This window comes from Bombus impatiens, unplaced genomic scaffold (genome assembly GCF_000188095.3).
Source record: "Bombus impatiens unplaced genomic scaffold, BIMP_2.2 scf_0017, whole genome shotgun sequence".
Classification (NCBI taxonomy): domain Eukaryota; kingdom Metazoa; phylum Arthropoda; class Insecta; order Hymenoptera; family Apidae; genus Bombus; species Bombus impatiens.
In genome coordinates, this window is record NT_176436.1 from 581,220 (window position 1) to 603,850 (window position 22,631).

Sequence of the window (22,631 nt, forward strand, 5' to 3'; positions counted from 1 at the left end):
ATTCCGCCGGGGATTGCGTGCTCCTGCTGTTTCGTGTTCGATAGTCGTCGTTGTCGTTACACGTTTAACCAGAAGTATAAAGAAACTTCCTGTATAGCAGCGTATCGGGTTGACATCGTGTCACGTTAAACCGTTGTCGATTATTTTATGCGAGCTTTGGCGGCTCGCTTTGTTCGCGCGTGATGATCCGTCTCGAGATCGCGAGCTCGCGAGTGTATAATAGGTGCGGCCACGATCGTGAACAAACAACGCGGTTTCCTCGATGATTCCCCCGATTGTTCCGTTCGTTCTTCACGAGAAGAAGGGAATAGAGACTGTTCTGAATCGAGTTCTGTGCGGTTCGAGGGAAAACGGACGGACTCGAGAATACATCGAAATCTCGTATCCGGTATCAACGTTGATCGAATTAGATTAAGGTCAACGACGGGCCGCGTACAACAGGCCAGACGAAGGTCGCGAACACCATGGATTGGTGGCTGCGAGGACGGATTATCTACACCTACTCGTTATGGGTCGTCTTCAAGGCAGCGGCTGTTGGCGGTATTTTCGGTGAGTACTCGCACGTTCGTTCTATATATTACTTTTTATTTCTCTGTGCCTCTGACGCCTCTACCGTTCGCGGTGCGCCAGAAGGATTCGTCGCATGCTAATCCGATGGCTTGAGGCACAGATCTCTGACATGCGATTACGTTATGTTCGAAATACCTTCTCCTTCGTCGAGTCGTCCTTGTTGTCGAGTATACGTGTCGTACAGCGCGGTCGCCCTTTTCTATCCCGTTTCCGTGAAAGGATTGCGGTGTTCGCGTTACAAAGAAACGGGAGACGCCTTTGTGACACAGTTATCCGCGAAATCGTTCGCTCGCGCCAAGCTTTTTAATTACTTTTTGCAAATTACACTTTCCCTTTATGCAAGCGAGAAACTAATTTCAATCCCCGAACGAACCCGAGCTCTCGCGAGCTTTGGGTTTCAACGTTCCTGAAAAATTCCCTGCGACGAATGACCCGCGTTTTTATGGATAATTAACCGTTTTGTTTTAAACCGTTTCTCTTCTGTGGATTTTTCTCACGACTACACGAAACCCAGTACAACATTGATCGAGTTTAAAACCGCTTTATCGACCAGCTATCCTTGAAACTGATATTGTTGTATTACAACAACAATAACGGCTTGGCTATATTGTTACGTTCAATCCGTGGGTAAACTTGAGCTGGCTTGTCACCAAGTTTTTCCGATAATTGGAGACGCGTCCAAAACTGAGGTTCGGCGTCCGCAACGCCGCGTTCTACAGGGATTTTTTCACGGTGACTCACGCAAGGCCCTGTTCGAAGAGACGGACGAGAAAATGCGGCGGTGGTGCACACATGGTATAAACGCATCAGAGAGCAGGGACGACGTTGTTGCATGAAACGCGACTCGAAATTACTTTAACCTTTTCATTGGCGTGTACAAGGCACAAAAGCCGGCGCCCGCTAGTCAATGACTTCGGCAACGTGTACACGGCCATGGTTAAATTGAACACGTAGCATTTTTTATGGATTACTTCCGGCACATTCTTCGCGCCACAAAAGAGTGGCATCGTATTGCGCGTGTAATTCACTGTTAGCGGTGGCGCCGCCTGCGAAATAAGAGAGCGAACGTTGAACGTAAATAAAAAGCTACCTTTTGTCCAAACGTGAAAACGTGCTCGAGAAACGCCAGTCGTTCGCGTTCGTATTCACGCTTTATTTCCGTCGTGCGGATTTTTTCTTTCGCTGTAGTTTTCCAAAGACGACGTTCGACTGGCGAAGGAACGCTTGATAAAATTCAACGGAAGATTCTCTTTGATCCTCTGGATCGTTTTATCTTCGACTACGGCTACGAATGATCAATCATTTATCATAACTTTCGATTCTTAGTATAACTATATCTTTGGTTCTAACTGCGCTTATGATGAACGATCCGCTATGCGAATATAGGTAGCTCGAACAAAGGGTAACCGTAACCTCATCAGCGGTAATGCCTCGTCTCGCATCTGATAAAGCTAACCGTAATGTACGTAACACGTTTGAATCCTCCAAAGCGCGAGAAGTTTCGAACGGAAGTCTGAACAAATTTTTGTTTGAAACACGTGGATGGTACTACGTTTGCATAAAATAATTTCGTAACAGAATATTCGGGCAAAGGACATTTCTCTTCGAAGGCGAAATTAATAAACGATAATTAAATTTTACGTGGCTTGTCCACGGTGAAACTATCGAAATTGTTATCGAAGCTACTCTCATTGAATCCAGGGCCTTGATAATCTACTATTATTTCTGGCCCTAGTGCACGAGCTTGCTCCCATATCCAGAGCCTTTAGAGTCACTAACTACCGCTTAACTTTTCGCGACAGCATTGCGTTCACCTGATCGAGCATATTTGTCAATCCGTAGGCGTTGGTTGCGTGGGTACGAGATCATATTACCGCCGAGTTAATCGCCAGCTTACCGCTCGAAATTAATTAGTAACCGCGGTGAACCGCGTTTCGTATGCTTCTAAATGCCTGTTGCCCGTTCCGTGGGACGATATACCGCAACACCGACCATATCTCCGCCAATCGTTTACCACATCGTGCGCGTGTTAAGAAAAATTCCCATATTATAAGACAATAGCTTTATCCTTTCTTCTCTTTTACAGCAATTCTGCAAACATTATTCTTCATTTTAACCTATCTTACGAAATAAAACTTAGCTTGTTTATAGTTGCCTAAGTCGCTTAAAGTTTTATTATTATCAAATTGAAAGAGCAGACAAACAGAGAAAGTTAAAATGAAAAAGGTGGATAGAATTATTTACTCAAACGTAGAGGCAAGTTTAGCGATAAATATAATAGTGGCAAGTCTCTCGGTTAATTCTATGCAAACCAACTCTTGTATTATCTAATAGAACAAGCGATAGATTTAGCGAAACAGCGATATATCTGTCGCTCAAGTTGAAACAATTTCCATCGAGGTGACGCCGTAAACGTCGCCAACTTGATTCCAGTTCTGAAGTCTACGAGCAGAAGAATTGAAAGTATGTTTCGATTAAAATACAATTTAGCCTGGATTCATAGTCTGGGAAATGAAATTAACATAAATTAGCATGAACGGCGTACGAGAGCCGTTCGTAGGTATTAAATTTTATTTAAGCAAGGGACGCGGAACTAATGTATATAGAATGTGCAATTATTAATGCACGCGACATCCGATGCATTCACACGTTCGTTCTTTGTTTTTTTACGATCAAATGCATTCCTGCCACCGCATCTACGTTCCAACGTTTCGCGAATTTCACTTGTCACGACCGATTTCACACATTCGACTTTGCTCGAACGTTGCCAAACGTAGGACGAAGTAGATGCTAATTCGAGACGAAACGTCTAATTTCTTTATTACACGTTTTTAGTATCGACTTCGAAGGTTGTAATTCGAAAGAATAGTAACTTTTTCCCGTATCTTTTCCTTCTTCTCCCTTCGTCGCGATTTCTCTCGTATTTTCATGAATAAAGAATTTTCAATTTGCACGACCCGAAGGGCTCTATGTGCGAAAGTGTGCGCCCGCTGAAGTTCTGAAAGATAGCCGTATTTTTACACGATAATCAATGTATGAATAGTAAAGCGGGAAAGTAAAGTTCGACGAAGAAGTCTCGGTTCGAGAGCAAACCAGGTCGAATCGATAATCGTTGCGTTCTTCCCCTGACGCATTAATCTTCTGGGAACGCACTCGATTCGGTCAGATAAACCGGGTTATTAAAATACAGTAACTTTTTGCCGTGCTCGATCGCTCGCGCGGATAAACTCCGTGGCCATTCGACTATCGAACCGATCGATGGTGTAATATTCACAAATCCACGAAAATCATTATTGTATTACGGTGCGACATCGTGCATCGGCTACGAATCGATGGTGGACGAACGTCATGGAACAGTTCTCCGATCATATTCGATTCGTTCGTGTCGCGTGTCATCCGTTCATCCGTGAATTTCCAAGTATAGAACAGTACATGAAAACGCATGAACAGTTTTAAAAAAAACAAAAAAAGAAAAAAATGTCGATGCTTCCTGCCTTCCAATTTGTTATCTTTTTAATCGAACTATAGTTTTATCTATACTCCGGCGATTCTAACAGAAAAGGATTGTATCTATGCTGTCCCGTATATCGAGCTTTATGCAAATACTACGTCGCCATCGATCATCGATGCCGGATAAAATATTTTCGATATCTCATCGACGTACTCGAGACACTGTTTTCATCTGTAACAGAACGAGGACGAGATACTACAACGAGTTGTAAATACGTCTCCGTCGCCGGAGGGAATCGCAGTAGGCCGGAATAGTAAACGTACTCGAGGGAGAACGAACGGACTATATTCTACAGACTTAAATCCAGCAATCGATTCGGGCGTCATTCGAGGAGACGCGCGTCGCGTCGTACCGTTTTGTTCTCCCGGCTTACACACGGACGTGGAAAAGGAAACTGGCTGGCTTCAACTATCTGTAGACGCGTTACTTTCGAAACGAGAGCTTCGAAAGAGATACGCTTACGTATATCCAGTTCGTTTCCCAACAGCCATCGTACTAAGATGTTAGACATAAGGCGCACATTTTTCAATTTGTAGCTGCGGTCGAGCTATTGGTCGCGCGAAAGTTAAGGTTCCCTAAGAATCTCGAAACACGAATATCGAAGCAGCCGATGATTTATCGTAGATTAACGAGTAATTCATAGATCTTGATATCGCTCGTAATGCTCGGGTCACATTAGCCTGCTCCATCGGACAAGACACTAAGCGTTATCGACTATGTCATCGAGCCGGATATAGGAGGACACAGTCATGAGAGGGTGCAGTTGTGTCTTACGTGTGACGCACTATGAATCAATACCTGCGGAACTATTATGCTCAGTTCGCGGAAGTTGATCGCAACTTTCTTCGTCGATGGGAATGAAAATCGTTTTCGAGAATTTTAGTTCCATCTCCATGAAGACATACTTGCGCGGGATATAAAATCCTAATAAATAAATTACCCATCTCTTCGAGGGACCATTCGGGTAAACGTTTGCTAGAGTACCATAAGAACCGTCAGGAAAACTTTATCGCGGCTTTGAGAACGACTTGGCAAGAGATCGGAGGGACATTAACTCTTATTGGCAACACGTTTTATTCCACTTCTCCGTGCAAAGTGTTTTAAACAAGCGAACCGTAGTTGAATATAAAATGCTTGTTTATCGCTGTTATATTACAAGTATGAGCAATTCTGGGGAAACAGGAACTTCCATTGAGGATCGTATCTCTGTTCGAAGATAAAGATCGTGCTTTTGATATTTCGTATAATGGAGACTCGAAACATCAACTTCCTCTTTATCCTTGGTGCACTTATGGCGTGAAGGAGAAAAGTTACTCGACCTTTTCTTTCCCCAGCGAGAACACGATCTTATACATATGTACAGTCTAACTCGTTTTCAACGCATTGGCGCCCTCCTTTTTATTTTTCCACCTCAAATACCGTCAACAGATTATCTCGTTAATAAAATGGATAGTATCGCGTAGATTTGACAATCTAATTTGTACGTGCTAATTCTCGTGTCTTTCTTAACTGGTCTCGACGTGTAACTGCGATTCGTGTTTCGCGGCACTGAGAAAAGGTCCAAAGGTAAATGGTGTCATGCAGCGTGACGTTAATATGGCGATACGTCTTTATCCTGGAAATCATCGAGGCGCCAGGTATGCATTTAGCGACACGAACCCGGCACAGAATACACGTGTGCATATACGTCAAATAACGGAAGTGGCTGGTGGAACGTTCGCGTGTTAATTATCGCGAAGGTCCTACTTATGCTGGAGATACACCGTGGTCAAAATACGTCTCATTAACGCGTTTCTAAAGTCGTCTCCGTTATCCGTTACCTACTTCTTTTCTGCCAATATTTCCATAGTCGCTGATCTCGTCACCATCTTTAACACGTTCGCATAGGGCGCTAAATTTAAAGCACGCGTCTGTAGATCTTTCGCCGTAGAGTACATGCAATACGAATAAGTGTACATGGACAGTGGGCCAAAGTGTTGGTATGCACGTAATTCGTAAAGAGATGAGGGATGAAAAGCTTGCGCAGAGGTATATACATTGAACACATACACCGAGAACTTTTGCGTAACAAATCTGGTTCAAGTGGTTTGACTTTAATGACATACCGGTTACCGATCAATTGTGAATCTCTGGAGAACCATGAAACGTACTTTATCCACGGCCCCGAGCCGCATATACGTCGTGAAAATACGTACGTGTTCCCTGAAAAATGGCACGCCATGTTACGAGTGGACCCTCTGACCTACTTGCAACTCCCCTTGCCGATCTAATGTTTCTCACCTTCTTCAGGTGCTACGCGATATATATATATATATATATATATATATATATATATATATATATGTATATATATATTTCGTGCAGATATATCTGTCGCTATTATTAACACCCGACAGAACGGACGGTTTAATGAACACTTACCAGTGAATATCCCGCTGAATGTAACGTCCTCGCGATTCGGTACGTACGAATGAGGTAAATGAACCGTACAGGAAGAAAGGTCGCATTCCGGAGATAGCGGTACGCGCCCTCTGAATTAGACCTAAGGTATGCGCGTGTAAACGTGTGCGAACGTGCTCCTGTTTGTGTGCACGCGTTCGTGTTCGTAAAACGGCTGTGCATACGAAGAATGCGCACACCTGACTCTCTATGTGCTCGTGTAGAACTGACTCGGGTTCACAGTTAGATGTGTTCGTTCGTGCACTTAATGATGCCGAGTTAATGCATGGGATTACGCGTGTGTGGGTACATATATATGTATATATATATACCGCAAGAATTCGACCAGGAAAAACCGGGATGGCCGGATTTAGGGAGGGCGTACCGTGATCTTGTTATTAACAGGATGTGGGGTTTGTCATCTCCGAATTCTTCGGAAAACGTATCTCTGCTATTTTTGGCTTACCAACTTTGTTTCAATAATAACGAAGAGTACATCATCAAGATCGTCATGTATTTATGCGCTCAACGGAATCGATTGCGTACTATTGAATTAACGCTCAGAAGCTTCGTGCGACGGTAGCGCGAATCACCCGGCAGATAAGCAGGCTCGTTCGTAAACGACGCCAACTGCCAAAATGAGCAACGCACGTGTAATTACGTACGTGTCTAATCTCGATACTAGCGTTAATACCCTCTCCTCGCACGCGTACGCACACATGGTTAACAGGAATCATTAGATTTTGGCCTAACACTAGTAAGTACTTAGTACGAAGCAAGTAGAACCGTAAGGAGCCTGAGATTCATGAAACGTTCCATGCCACAAGGTGTATTCGAGCGTTACGTAGAAGCGTATTCAAAGCGAACAAAAGCGATCGCTTCTCGCGCGAGTAATAATTTTAATAATTATACATAATCAACGTCAACTTTGTCGCGAAACTATACTTTTATGCAGTAGGCTCGCTTTTGTCTAGCAGAATCGATTGTTCAGTTGTCACTCGGAATTTGGTGACCAAATGCGACTAAAAACTGATTATTATTATTATTCTAATTAAAACCTCAACAGAGGTCGGTCTGAAATCTAGTGTTCACTGGCTGAAGTTGGACAGTCGCGAAAATAAACTCGAAACGGTGAAAATTGTCGAGTGAGATTTTGTGACATTCGTTCACATTTAACAAGCTCACTGTCGCGAAAGACAAATTATGGATCCTGGCGCAGCATACTTTGCACAGTTACCGAGACTTTCCCAACTGATGGAGAACGATAGCAGAGTGGGTTGTTACAATAACGCGCAACTGACGGCTCACGAGCACGCCTCTTGCTAGGGAACGTCAATCAGTTTATACGTATATGGGAAAAACGGGAGCAATTGTTTCATAAAACGTAAACACTAGAGTTCAAGAATTCCTACGGAGTGACCTACAACTCGGAAACAATATCCAAGGTGCAAAATATTCTAAAAACAATCGGTTGATTCACGCAGTTCGTAGACTGCGAGCATACCTTTCGTTCAAAAACACCAATCAGTTTCTATTCGAAGACGCTGTAGCAAAGAGATCGAACGATCAAAGCGAAACCAGAAACGACTAACAAGATGAGAAAGATGTTCAAAATGATAAATCAATCTGACATCATTGATACGTACCGGAGCTGTCAACGTAACCAAGGACAATCTATTCCGTCCGTCCTAAAAATTTCGACGCTGTAGAATCGGGACGATTATTCGAAACGTCGCTCGTCAAACATTTGTCCAACGTAATGGCGTATCACGAGGAAACGCGACGGTAAAGGTGCCAGCCAGCTTCCACCAAAAATGTATCGTAGGATCATAACTCAAGTTCGATCACGAGGAAAGAATCCAGATCAAAGTTGCTCGGAAGCTCATCGCGTTTCCGTGAAGAGGAAGGTATCCCGGAACGTGGATACATCGATCCTACGTCTTGGAATCGAAAGCAGAGAGGAAACCCGAGGAAACGCTGAGAGAAGGAGGAGGAGGAGGAAGAGAAGGAGGAGGAAAAGGAGAAGGAGAAGAGGCCACGACTCAGTGCCGGTTGCCGGTGCGTCTGCACAAGCAGATAGAAGGGCGAGAGAGTTAGGCTAGTCATCAGTATCGCCGAAATTGAATTTCTCGAGGGCGATTAGATGCGGCCGCGTATGGTAGGGTAAAATGCGAGAGTAGGGGTGAAACTCGGTGAAGGAAAGCAGAGGCCGACTGACGACGGGTTGGCAACGGTAGTGGAAAACTCGTCGAAGCAAGATGGAGGAAGTTCCGAGTGTCGACTGGGTAACGTAACTGCAGAGGGGTGCGAAACGGTAAAAGTTGGAAAGCGAAAATGTCCGCACGCCGGGAAAAATAGAGAAACACCAGATGGCCAGGCCGCGGAGAGAACAGGATGGAAATGAGTTGGTAATGGGCGAAATATGTATGTCGTGGCTTGTGACAGTGAAGTATCGATTTGTGGTTACCGTATCGACGTGCGTATATTGATCTGCAGACGGATCGCGGCGCGTACCGGTAAGCTTGGCTTTTTGCTCAGACTGATATGCACGGACCAGGCTTGGTTTCACGTGCTCGCGAATATGCCCGCGTTTACATGGACGCGTGTATGGGCCGCTGGCTCATCTTTTCAGAGACTGCTTCGCGGTCCCATTTACACACGGAGAAATCGAATCGGTGCAACGCGTAGTATCGGCATCGGCCGCCATATTCCTATTGTGATCCCATTGTGATCATTTGATCAATAGACGCCAACTCCGCTGCATCGTTTTACAAGGCGTCACTGGTATCGACAGAACGCGATATCGTTCCCGATCTTCCATTCGATCCATCCATTTTTTGTCTTTATTTTTTCTTCTTTTCTTTTTTTACCACGGGTAGATGGAATTTTGCCTACTGCGGCAGAACGTTTGGATTATAAATAGCTTTCAATGGAGATCGTTTGATAACGATTGTTTTTACACTGAGAATCGGTTGAAGGCTGGATGGTAGAGTTTTAGAGAAACGTTTGTTCGACTTCGCTTTGGGACGATCCTCCTTCGTGTTCGATCATCCTCACGAATTTTGAAGCGCCGAATGAAAGTTCCGCTGCCGCGTAGCCACTACGCTCGATCGGTCCAATCAATCGCGGCTTGGCCGTGAATTTATCGTATTCGTACTCGTCCTAATATCATTTCGCGCCGTTCGTGTTACTTTTGTCGGTGTGTGTGGTAAGAACTTTCTTGGCTAACTTCCCTGCCATTGATTTGCACACTTTACAAACGTCTACGGACAACGCGACGCAGACTAATTTACATTCAGAATTCGACATTCGGTGGAATTCCCATTAACACAGACGAGCGCGTGGTAACGCGACAAAACATGGGCGCACCCGAACGAGCTTCTTCCATCTGCAAGTTGTGCTTGCGGTGACGAAAAACGTCACTTAATACCGACCATCGTTTCTCGTAGCCAAAAAGTTAGATTAACATTACGAAACAAATAGCTTCGATTTCTTTCTATTTTCTGTCCCACTAAAATTTAAAATAGACGCGCAAAAGTAAGGATCCGGGGTGAACGTCGCAATTTTCTCTCGTTAAGGACCGACGAAATGGTGCTGCCGGTTCTTCTTTGACTTTTTGCGGTTCCACGGAAGTCCACTCTTCGTTAGTTCTGCTCGTTATTCGTTTAGAAGTTTTCGTCGACGATTTACGCGGGGAAATTTCCATTCGGGAAAAGAGGAGGGAGGACGAAAAGGAAGGACGCGGGGACGGGAAGCGAAATTGATGTACATTCCGTTGCTGACAGTGGTTTCTGTAACATTTTATTCGGAACAGCGAACACGAAACGTACAAATCATTTCTGCAGCTCGAAATCGGACCTCGTCCTTTCTGATTTACACGCACGTTGTTTTCCCTCTTTTTCCACTCTCTCCTCTTTCTTTCTTTCTTTACTCCATTCATCGTGGAATGATCGTTGATTATCGAAGTTTATTGAAACGTCGTTCTAGTTACACGTAACACGTTTCCCGCCCCCCCCTTTATTTTTCTCTTTTCGTTGGATCCGGCTATTCGTTGGGCTATTCCTTGTTTCTACCGTGGAAACCAGACGCGGAACAATTTTACAGCGGCGCGGCGTCATCTGTTTTACCTCGTTCACTGGATACGGCTACTTGTAACTCTACAATTATCACGAAGACCATCGTAGCTCACGCCATAACGCGGGAACACCTTCGACGAGGAACAATGATAACGTCCGTGTTATTTACAGCGTGACAACCCGTGTTTCATCCCGTTTCCCTCTAGCTACTGTAATTGAACCAGCCATGGATTCGCGGTTTCTGCTCCCAGTATAACTAGTATAAACATCGTCAATTTGCTCCTCAGTCAGTGCTACCACGTGTGTTTTGACGCGATTCATTGACCTCGTGAAAACACGTATTCGAAGTTTGGCTGATTTTTCGAGTGGCACATGACGTAGAATAAAAACATTTCCGCTGACTTTGGGGTTGGATAAGCGGATAGACCGAATGGCGCCATTAGAGATTGGTGGCGAAGCGAAATACATTTTCTTAATAGCATATCCGAGTTCGAGTAGCTCGATCAGAAAAGTTGGCTTAAACCACGTGTCCAGTTACATGGTCGGTAGATTCATCGCGAATCTCGTCAGTTGCTAATGTTCATTCGTGAAACGTGTTTTGAAAATATGTAGGATAAAAAGTACGATATTATATAGCGGATTTATCCTACTGGGTCTATCCTATTTGGTCTCTCGATACCGGGTGACAAACTCTGTTCTTCTCGATTTCAATGAAATAGTATCTGAAGTATATCGATATTTCAATTTTATATTGATTTGTCAGAGATATGTCAGTTCTTGATAGATTCTCTAATGGGTTACAAAGCTTTAGCTCTTCATCCCTTGCCGCTCTTTTCTCTTATTTATGCGACCTAATGCAATAATAATAGAATAATAGTACAAAGATAAATGTAGTAATATCTTTTATATACATAACGATACTTTAGAATAATATGTATTCCATAATCGCCTATTCCTGACGAAGAAATGGATCAAACAAAAAACAAAAAAGAAAAGAAAGAAAGCTAGAACCAGAAACTAACCTAAGTACAAGATTTACGTACTCTACCATTTAAATCAATTACTTAAGAAAAAAATCAGGAAAATCATTCTACATACGTGCATGATCTCTTCTAAGAGACACGTTAATCAACTCTATGTAACGAGAAGATTAAAATCAGTCAGTTAACACGAATCGAAAGGTATGAAGTCTTATTATGTAGGATATAGCAGATCGTTGAACAACAATGTCGTGATGAAGCGTTTTCACTTCCTCTCTCACGATGTCTAATATTTCATCCGAAGAGCAATGGTTGTACCAGAACACTAGGATGCAAGCTTTCGGCGATCATAATACCCCGAAATAGTCTTGCAACGCATGCTGTGAGAGGAAGGGAAGGATGTAGAGGAAGGGGAACTGTGGCCACGAGCAGCCACAATGGAAACTTTGCCTATCGTAGACAAGTCATCGAAAGTCGGACCTGAAAAAGCCGAAAGTACGAGTCTCTCTAGAAAATCGCAGACCGCCAGCGGGTTTAAAAGATACCCCGGGGAAGCTTTCCTATTTGGAACACGAACGAGAACGCTTCCGACCGATAACAATCGGTAACGCTACTTTCACACACATTTTCATGAGTTTCGAATTTTCGAAGCGATTAAACGATTGAAAAAATCGCGTTGACTCTTCTGTTTTCAACCACTTCTCCGGGAAGTCGAACTTTGATTCGTCTCGAGATCGATAATCGCAGACTGTCTTAGGAAAGTTCGTTTCGAGGCGAGTTTATAGATCATCTTGTCTTCGTTGATTCAGGAAAGTCAAGCGAAACTTCCTGGAACGAGAGTTCAAATCCAAATCCTTGGGTAAAAAGAAAAACCAGTAGAAGGGTGATCTCGCAACCTCAAACTTGGTGCTTCGTTATTTTTAATATCTCATCGTTTCTTCTTCTTTTTTTGAATTATTTTCTTTATTATTTTATTACTATTTTCGTTGTCCGTCAGGCGGCCCAGACCGAACTCATCGATTATCGATTACTTCATTGCCTTTCTCTTCGACGCTTTTCATAAAACACTCGACGTGCTCCAGTCGTTACGAAGTAATACGTGTAGGTATAGGTGTATTTCGGTTTGTCTTGTGTGTACTTCGTTCTAATTAATATTTTTGTCAGAGAGCTCGTGTTCAGGTTGTCTCTGGTCCGACGTTTTACTCTCTAAAAAAATGATCAAAGGAAAATTTTCCCTCTAACAATAAGCTTCCTACGCGTCTGTGCTCGGCCATCATTATCGAACCTCCGTCTCAAAGCTGTTATTAGTTAGGTCCCATCAAGTAACATTCATGCGAGCCAAATTTTTTTAATCAGTCAGCCACTCCCAGGTGAATCTAAAAAAGATGACCAAATACTTCGACCGAGAACCGAACTTAATTACCGTGTTTTCATCGAACGAAACAAAGCTGTACCTTTCTCTCTCGTTTAATTTTCCATCCACTCCAGAGTATAGAGTAATACGCTGGAAAAGTTGATTCGCTAGGTTCAATTAGATCGGAAGAAGAGAAACAACAGAACGGAGAAACATGTTGATCGACATTATGATTTATACGGCTGGAAAAACAAAGAACGGGCTTAAACACTAACGAAGCGTTCTAAATTGATTTGATTACATCTGCTGGTGCGAAAGATTTTAATCAGCGCCGGCCAATTTTTATATCGGCCTAAAAATTTGAAGGATCGCAATTAATCGCGATAGGTAACGATTCATTTAGTTGCGCGATGTACTTCGTTCCCAGCCGCGAGCCGAATGCGTCTCGAGTTTCATGGAATATTCGAGCGCACTGGTATTGTAATTGTTGCAGTTATTTAAATTACAAATGCGCCATCCTCTCGTGACTTCTGACTACATATAATTTTTTATTGCACGCTACCTTGCAGTGTATTAACCCAGAGCCGTACGATTCAATATTTTTCAATACGATACACGCGCGTTACAGTTTATTGAATTGTTATTTCATGCTGCGCCATCGAAAATATTTACCCAATTTCCAGCGCGCAAGGATTCGTAATCAAACCCGCCCATGCTAATTACTAAAGGCGAGTCGTGTTCGGTAATGAATCGTTCGCACATCGTTTTCCCCGCTACCTTTTCCAATTCCCGAGTTTGAATTTTCACGTACACGACGCGACGCTCGCGGGTACACGCGGAGACGAACTCTCGTCTTTTCCCTCTTTTTCCTACCATTAGACTAACAATTTTAACAATTAAAATATCACAGCGAGAGATACAACGATTCGATGTCACACGTGGTTGAGTCGCGTTCTCTTTTCCCTTCCCGTTTCGCTCGTTTAGAACGCGTTTAGAACGCGTTTAGAACGATACTCGACTAGAACTCTCGTTATCGAAACATTCAAACGAGTGAATGGTAGGAAAGAAAAGGGTGGAAAAGAAACGGAAAGAAAAAAGACACGGAACGAACCAGATAGGGGAAACGTTCGAGACAGGAAGAAAAAACGCATGCGCTAATTGGTTTCAAGTCTGTAACTCGCGCGATCCGCATTCCACTGCGCTCGAACCCACTTTCTGTTCGCGTGGGAAAAGGCGAAGCGCATTGTACCTCGAGCCGGCCCGAGATCTCGTTCAAGTTGTTCTCGCAATTTGCTCTGGCTCTATCTTATTCTCTATTACGACGTAAAGTCAGTTTCGCACCCGTTTGTTTACGCCACTCGCGTGATATCGCGACAGTACCAAAAGACGTCAGGTAACCCACTTGGACGTATAATAAAATTTCCCGACATACACACGTAGCCTCGTAGAAAGCCGCGCGATGGATCTATTAGACCTGGGAGACACGCGATGTAACGTGACTACTCAGCTGGACAAGAATTTTCTTGCTTCGCAGTTGGCTAGCACGGCTTATCTTTTACACCTATCGTGTCTCTCTACATTGATAGGCAGCGCGTCGCGACGCATACGGACGAGCTAACCAACGTAAATATCCGCCTTGTTTCTTTCGCGTCGATGCGATCGCGAGGAGCGGCAACCGGCTCTTAGTGTCAACAGGCCCTGCTCATTAATTACACGGAGCAGTTGGCTATCCTTGCGTTTCATTGAAATTCCAAAGACATCGACTTCGATAATTAATTACGGTCTTCTCTTCGTTTGTCGGACACGAGGCAGAAGGAGAGTCGAGGGGAATTTCTCGAAACTTTTCAACTCTTCTCTCACGGTTTAAAGAGCGTGACTGTTACGAGGAAGGTTGGCGAAAGTCGCGAATCTACTTTTGCAAGGTGAATCTACCGTAAATAGATGGCAGACCGGCGTGGTTTACGAACTTCCGCGCGTCAATCGTAAAGCCACCTCGATCGCTATAGCCGCATCCGACACTATAAAATGTACTTAAACACGAGTATAACATAATGTTCGAACGCAACTCGTTCCGCCGTGGCTCGAGAATCTCGTGGTGCACGATGGTCGGAGGTTTTACGAGACTGTTAAATTTCCGAGTGCGGCGATTTCCCAACTCTCAGCGGAATCGAAATGTTTCGGTCGGATCGGTAGCGGGAACGAGTCGAGATTGAGGCTAGCTGATAGCAAGGGGTGGCTGGCGATGGGCGAAGGATCGCTGTGGTGGGTGGGTTGTGGAAGGTTATGGCTGGAGGTGCATCGTCGTACTCGCCAATTGCAACGCTACCATCGCCACCACATTTCTGCTGCTGCCCCTGCTCTGGTGGTTCAATAAAAAGTGGCAAAAAAAAAAAAGCGTTTTGACAGACGTGTTTGCCAAGTTCTCGCGCCGCATATGACTGTAATCCTGACGAATACGAGGTGCACAAAGCCGCGTGTTCACCGTTCGACGATTCACCACGACGAATCTCTTTTTAATCAAACGGTCGTTGTACCCCGGACAATCGCAACAAAGCCCTCTCGCGCAGACATCGCGCGTTCGTGCGATTTTTGCGTCGCTTAAGAAAAAAACCGCGTATATCGGTCGACGGGGATGTTTCGCGAGTCACGAAACAGCCGATAACACCGAGCTTCTCTCTCAGCTTTTTTCCCCTCTTCACCCCACTTTTTCCTCTCCCTTTCGTCGGACTACCACCTCTTTCTCACTCTCTCGTACGCTGCATCTGTTTCGCCCTCGTGTTTTTCCTACTTTAATAACGATTCATATCTCACCGCTGGCCGTTCTCCGCGGTAATTTGCATGGACGACGAAGGAAATATTTCATGTGGAGAAGACGGAGCGGAAGCGGCTTTCCAACTGGGAAACGGGCGCAAGCGAGAAAAAGAAATCTCGTGCCTAAATTGCATCTCAAGACCGCAGGTATTCGCGATCGAAACGCTGGGAATTTCTGACAAGACGAATGCTATTTAATGATGCACAAAGCGACCGATGAAAAGGCGAAACCGTCTCTCATTGACGGATCTCGCCGCGAGCCAACGACCACCGAGACCGTCCAATATATCTATGGAATGAGTGTTTCTTCCCTTTTCGATGGTCTTGGGTATTTATTAGAGCTCCGTCATTTTCTGGAATTTAGAGACCTATTATGTTCCCCAACTAATCATTATACATATACAAGATCATTGCATAATACTTGTAAACATTTATTTATATTAAGGTATTTATAGAAAGATATAAAATCTTATGAATAGCAATATATCTATCGTACCTTTCAATAATTCTCATCAGCGATTAAATTTTCCGTTAATCCATATTCCGATAATCGATCGTCTCGATGATCGATGTTGATCGATGATAATCACGCTTCTACCGTATTTGTATTCTAACAACTAGTTCGTTAGTATTTTCCCTTTGGAATTTCGCGACTGAACCAACGACGTGTAATATCGTTTACAACGCAAGATTCTTGGCACGGTCGATGGGAATGATTAAACGCATACATAAATGCATACGTGTTTATCATAGCCATTGATTTCTCGATAATTCGATTACACGAGTGATTTGTTTCGCTACATGAATTCGACCAAAAAAAAAAAAAAAAAAATCTCATCCCGATGGAATAGTTAATTTATGTGGATACGAAATACCGAGTACCTAGGGCTATTAACCCGTGTTATTCATTCAGCTGACGCACGACTTCCTACTTCCAATGCTGCGCGATGCAAAAATTGAAAAGACCCAAAAAAAAAAAAAAAAAAGGAAAAAGGAACGGACGTCCGCTAGAACCATGTTGGAACGTATTGTTCGAAAAAAATTACTTGACGTTCCCATTTTTGTTTGTCAAACGAACAGCGGCACGATCGGCGAAAAATGTCGGAACAGGTTTTCGGTGAAACGATCGACGGTTCGCTTATCATCTTTCTCCGTCGCGATAGATTTTTTACGAGGCGAAATAAACCATTACCAAGAACGCGAAGCAACTTTATGGGCAATCAAAACGCGGTGTTTGAACATCGCGAAATTCGCGACGCGGCAAATTACCGGCGAAACTTTTCGAGAGACAACTCCGAGCGTCTCTGAATAAAGTCGAAATTCAGAGGAATTCCTGAATACGAGCGTTACCTCGATCCGTCTCTCCGCCAACGGATACTTCACCCGTTTCGGTAAACGAGAAAACGCAATAGCGCCGCAGCGATGGGTAATAATAAAAATAAGCAATTTCCGTCGCATCGGTGGATGCGCATGATACGAACTAATAGAAGCTAGCGTGGAAGCTGCGCGAGCTTTTAAGGCGAAATTTAAGAGCGATGTTTAGAAAATAAGGATTCCAGGAATGGATGTGTATATCAGAGAAACTAAGTGGCATTCCTACGAATACGTGTATACCTACGTTTATAGGGTGAGCTTTCTTAAAGTTGAATGGCTCGTGCCATGCAAGAATGCCAACGCGAGAGAAAGAGAGAGAGAGAGAGAGAGAGAGAGAGAGAACGGAGGTAGAGAATCGCGTGCGAGAGTTTAGTACGAGAAATAAGAATTACGTTTAAAAGGAAAACGTGCGCAGCAACGTTTACAGAAAGCTCCTGACGTTAGATAGAATTGAAAATTACACATTTATTCGTGGCCGCGAGGGTGGAAAATATTTTGCCAGTGCCGGCGAAAGAACTCTACGCGTGCAGTAAATCGGGGACGTTTCGATAAAGCGATCGATCACGCGCCCTTTGGTCATCGCACGAGAATCGAAGAGACAATTAACGCTTCCCAGTCATCGAAAGTACGGAATTCGCGATTTCGATCAGCGATTCCCGGACGCTGGTATGAAGAATTCCAGCACGTAATAAACTCGATAATCGTCGCCCTTCTCTCTCCCCGCGGCAATTAGCGATCTAATTCCCAACGAAACGCGCGCGCGTTGTCCTCCGGCGATCGCTTTTAATCGCCTCGTATACATGATCGTTTCGTTCGGTGAACGTCCATTAGTCACGCTTGCACCTGACGATCCTTCGAGAATAGAGTTCGACAACGGACAAGAGAGATGTCAACGATGATCGATCTCTGGCTCGTGATCCCTCTCTGGTCCACGGGCTTCAACTACGCGATTCTGGTCACGACGATCAGACTGGAATAAGGCACTCTGCGGACCATTCTCTCGTCGAAAATTACGCGCAGCTACAGGAATAAAAACGAATCGACGAATGTAGGGAGAGAAGAGGGCTGTATAAATTCGGTGGAGAACGTATAATGCGCTGCGGGTGGATATTCGGCAGGGAGGGTCAACAAAAATTTCCCCTCGAATATCTTATTACCTACGCGAATCAGTTTTCCCATGTCCATTTAACGGATTGAAACAATGCGTTTACTTTCTTTTATTTTCGACCCTTTTCTCTCTTCCGTGTTATCCTTTCTTTTCCGCTTGGTGAATCGTCAAATATTTTAATAGTACAGAAAGTGCACAGTGAAAGCATTGAAACAATTATGGAAACTTTTTTTGTGAATATATAATATTGTACGGAACATGTGAAATTTCATTGGCATCGTAACGAGACACGATTATCACGATTATATCGATCAAATTTGGGACGAATCTGAAGATGTATCTAAAAGTTGCAAAGTATCTGTTGCAATCGTACACTTTGCAAACATCGTCAAAGTATCGGAACGGTTAATTATTTCCTATATTAGTAAATCAGAATATATTAATTTTTCTACGCTAACGACAAGCGTATATTTGTGATAAATATCTGTGGTATACATTTTCGGACTAGTTGCAAATCTTACCGATATCATCGCGATGAACGTGTCACATCTAAAGTTTCGTACAACGCTGATAACATATCCGTAAATAATGGCGTTGAAATACTTTCGCGAGTCATTGCACATATAAGTCGTCAGCGAGAAGACTGAAATGAAATGTAATCGAAAGCTAGGAGGCAGACAGCCGGAAAAATCGTGCGCACACACATCTCCTTTTCTCTAGAGCGTATGCCGATATATCGCGTAATCCTGCGGATCACCGAGCTCCCCTATTGACGTCGCTTAACACAGGCCATTAATATTCATACGAATCGAGGAGCATTCGATATTATCGAGCAACCGCGCGGTCAATAATTTAATATCATCGGCGCAATAACGCGACAGCGCTTTGGTCACGGAGTCATCGAAGAAGCCTGCGAGAGTAAAAGGGAACGTAATGGGACGCGTGGATGGATCCACTGGCATTAAGAGATTACTTATGTCCACTTGCACCGAGCAAACGCTTCTTAGGGACTTGTATGTGTCTGTATACGCTACACGACTACATTTATAACCGTGTTTGCATACACAGTCCCTTTGGTCCTTGCGGCTACCGCTCCCACGGCCACAAGTATTTGCATTTGCGGATTTGTCTTTCATCAGTTAGGTTTGTTGACCGATTTTTAACGAGTGTCGAGATTAGATTTCACGCAGCGTTGGAATTAACGAGATTTCGCCCGGGCAGGATTTTCCAAGGCGAAGTATCGACGGAACGCGAATAAAAAAAAGCAAATCCCATAACCGTTCCAACCTAAATTATCCTGTTCACCTTCAATCTTATATTCTTATATTGCTTTTTCCTGCGAGTTACGCTCGCGATATAAATTCTCCCAGAAATTTTTCCATTCCGTAACCACGTTCGTGCAATCCGACTTTTATTCTTATTCACGCGATACAAGGCTCAAAGGCGGAAGACGCGTCGTAACAAAGCAACGAAACAGCAGAGCAACAAATCACATAGATGCCAATAAAATCGACGATGCTCTAATAAAAATACAAAAGGGAACAGACATTGCTCGTTGGTGGTACATGGCCGTAGAAATGACCGTAGAAATGTCGGTAAAAATGACCGTAGAAACGTCCGAGTTAAGAGACGCATCGAATCGCGAAACATCGACCTGTATAATTTATATCGTTTACGCGGCCACGAAAAGTGACACGGTTGTATGTACATTCAGACGATTCGAAGGTATTCGAAGAGAACGACCGATGCTTGGGAAGACAGCCGAAACGCTTGGCAAGTCGGCAATTGATTTTCCATGCCATGTACGCTGTTGGAGATCTACCATGGTATTTCCGGAACCGCTGGTTCTGTCGATATAAGCGATTTGTTTCTACTTCCGGCCAACGTTCGAGAAATTGAGTTATTACACCTTAGAATGATTCGTCTACTATGTTTCACCGATCGTGATCGTACGTAATTTTGACTTTTGCTGTTCTTCGGATTCTCTGGTTCGCGTACAAATGATTCACTTTCGGGGTTACCAGCGTGAAAGTATTATAATCGCGGCACGTTTCTGACACCTCTACAGTTATTTTAGGCAAAACGCAGGAGGATATCCTCGACGTCCGCAAACGGTTAATTTCCAACATTATGCATTCCTTGTTTGGACGCGATAGCTTGCACGTCGCGTCACATAGGACAGAGCGAAGCTATTGAATATCGATCGAGCTTCGTTTCCACGCCAGTGTATACAATCTCGCGACGCTAATCGATATCGTATTTCCGATAGCCAGGCGCCTGTATCGTTACCAGCCGAATTCCCCGTCACGATTCAATTCCGCGTTCGACGAAGAAGTTATAACGCGTCTCGTGATGTCTCATCGTAACAATCCGTTTTCCCTTGTGCATCGAAACCAACGAATCAACGTGCCACCATATAAACTAACTCCTTTTGACGCGTGCACGGTGTCACAGTTAAAATAGATTTCATCGAGTCGATTCGAATATCGACGTGGATTTACGGCCGAGTTTCGTCCAATGGTTTTTCGTCCACGAAAGTTTCGCTGTCTCGTAAAATCCGTGAGAATGGCCCATGCAGCTACATGCGTGCTAATTTCTAGGCGAGAAATAGAGAGTCCGTTCGTAGACCAATGCAAAATTGAAGGGCGAGCCGCGATGTATATTTCCAGCGGCGTTCCAACCAAATGCCGCACTGTTTACATTCGTATTACAGAACATTCTGTTAATTGCCGCTCGTAACCAGGATTCTCGAAATGAACAACCATCCCAAGCTAGCTTAAAGCCCCTTTAAATCGAAAGCTGCGGCTTTCCGACGATCGACGATTCCCTGCTATCCTCCGTTGTTTGAATTTTTGGTATCAGGGACTATCCCTGTCGTCTTTACGCTCTCTTTAGATAGATTTTTCGCGCGTAGTGGAAATGGGTCGATGAAGAAACTGTGCTGGAGAGTTTAAGAGTCGTTATCTCGTTTCATGGACGTATTCTCGTCAATAGAAATACATATACGGATGTATAATTTGAAGATTAATTACACCTAGTCTTTAGCATAATTCTCGTTTGTATTTTATCTCTAATTTTTGCAAAACGTACTCACGTATGAATACGATAGAAGTAAAAACTAACGGATTAATCATTGCTTATTTCTAGTATAGTTTTTGTTTTTACTATACGTATAATTGTCGCAAAATATGCATAATTTTCTCTTGTAATCTTCATACCGATGCGATAGGAAATACGATTTCAAGATCAACCATGTCTCATCTTTTTATCACGATTCTCATTTTCACCCCGCTTTATCTATCTTTAATTATCACAACCTCCATATCTCTCGTATTTGATCGCACCATCTCGTCAGAGAGTTCGAGGTCGTAACATCTTATTTCACGTTAAATAACCGTTAACCGAACCGTATTACCCTGTTCTCATTCCTTTCGTTCCCTGAACTGGACGATCGATGCATCGTACAGTCGAACAGTAATCCTTCTGTATTCGGCGAAAGATTTAATTGCATCACCACGACCGTCTTCTTTCTTCGGATGGAAACAAGAAGACGAGCACGGGCGAGGCGTGGTTCCTTTAATCAGAACGATCTGGCTGATTCTTAATTAGTTACCAGTCCAGCGTTCGTCGACCCACTAATAAAAGTGTTGGGGAAGTTTCGTCCGGGATGGATCGTAATGCGAAATTTCTTGAGGAGTGGCGAAATATCCGTGTCGTGGAACAGAGAGCTGGCAACGAAGTTCGACCGTCGAAAGTTGAAGGCGGAGATAGTTACAAGACGGTGGCAGAGGCCGGTTGAGAATATACTTCGGATTAAACGATTTCAATTTCCCCCGCTCGCTGAGAGAAAGAGAGAGAGAGGGAGAGATAGAGAGAGAGAGAGAGAGAGAAAGAGAGAGAAAGAGGGTTGCGCAGTCAAATTTATGCGTCTATCTCTGACACTCCCTAGTCAAGGTAAATTGATCATTAGCAACGAAGGTATGGCAAAGGCGAGATTGCCGTGCACCTGTACGTTTTATCGATGTATAAACGGCGAAGATCGAGGGAGGCAGTTTCAATCTAAAGTCGTTGAACAGTCGCGTGGTAGATTGAACGACTAGCTTGCCCGGATAGCACGAGCTAGAAAAGGAAAGTCATCGAAGCCAATCTTCCGGTAGTAAAGTCACGTAAACCTCGTTGGAATATTCACAATCACTCGACAATGTAACCTGTTGTAGTTTCCCAATGAGAGTCAACAAATCTGCGTGGACTGATTGCAGCGTCTTGTCCACTATTCTCAGGAACGTACGAAAAGTCAATAAATCGTGACTTTCGAATCGCGGATATTACCCACAAACTTACCCGGATTGGTATCGCGAAAAAGCAATCGGCATCGAAAAGGATTCTCGAGGGGAAGAAGATATCGATC

The 22,631-nt window shown here is 43.8% G+C and overlaps 1 protein-coding gene across 4 annotated transcripts in view; it reads left to right on the top strand.

Annotated features, from left to right (window-relative positions):
• The first annotated feature begins 7 nt into the window (after positions 1-7).
• Positions 8-22,631, top strand: part of LOC100749778 (tyrosine-protein phosphatase 99A) — a 428,501-nt gene continuing 405,877 nt past the window's right edge. For 3 of the 4 annotated variants that reach the window (XM_033318607.1, XM_033318613.1, XM_024364815.2), the window contains exon 1: positions 9-549. In XM_033318607.1, the coding sequence (XP_033174498.1) occupies positions 465-549 (85 nt within the window). In that variant the 5' untranslated portion in view covers positions 9-464. Of the gene's footprint in view, positions 550-22,631 lie in introns of all 4 variants that reach the window. The other variant, XM_033318609.1, reaches the window with a different exon arrangement.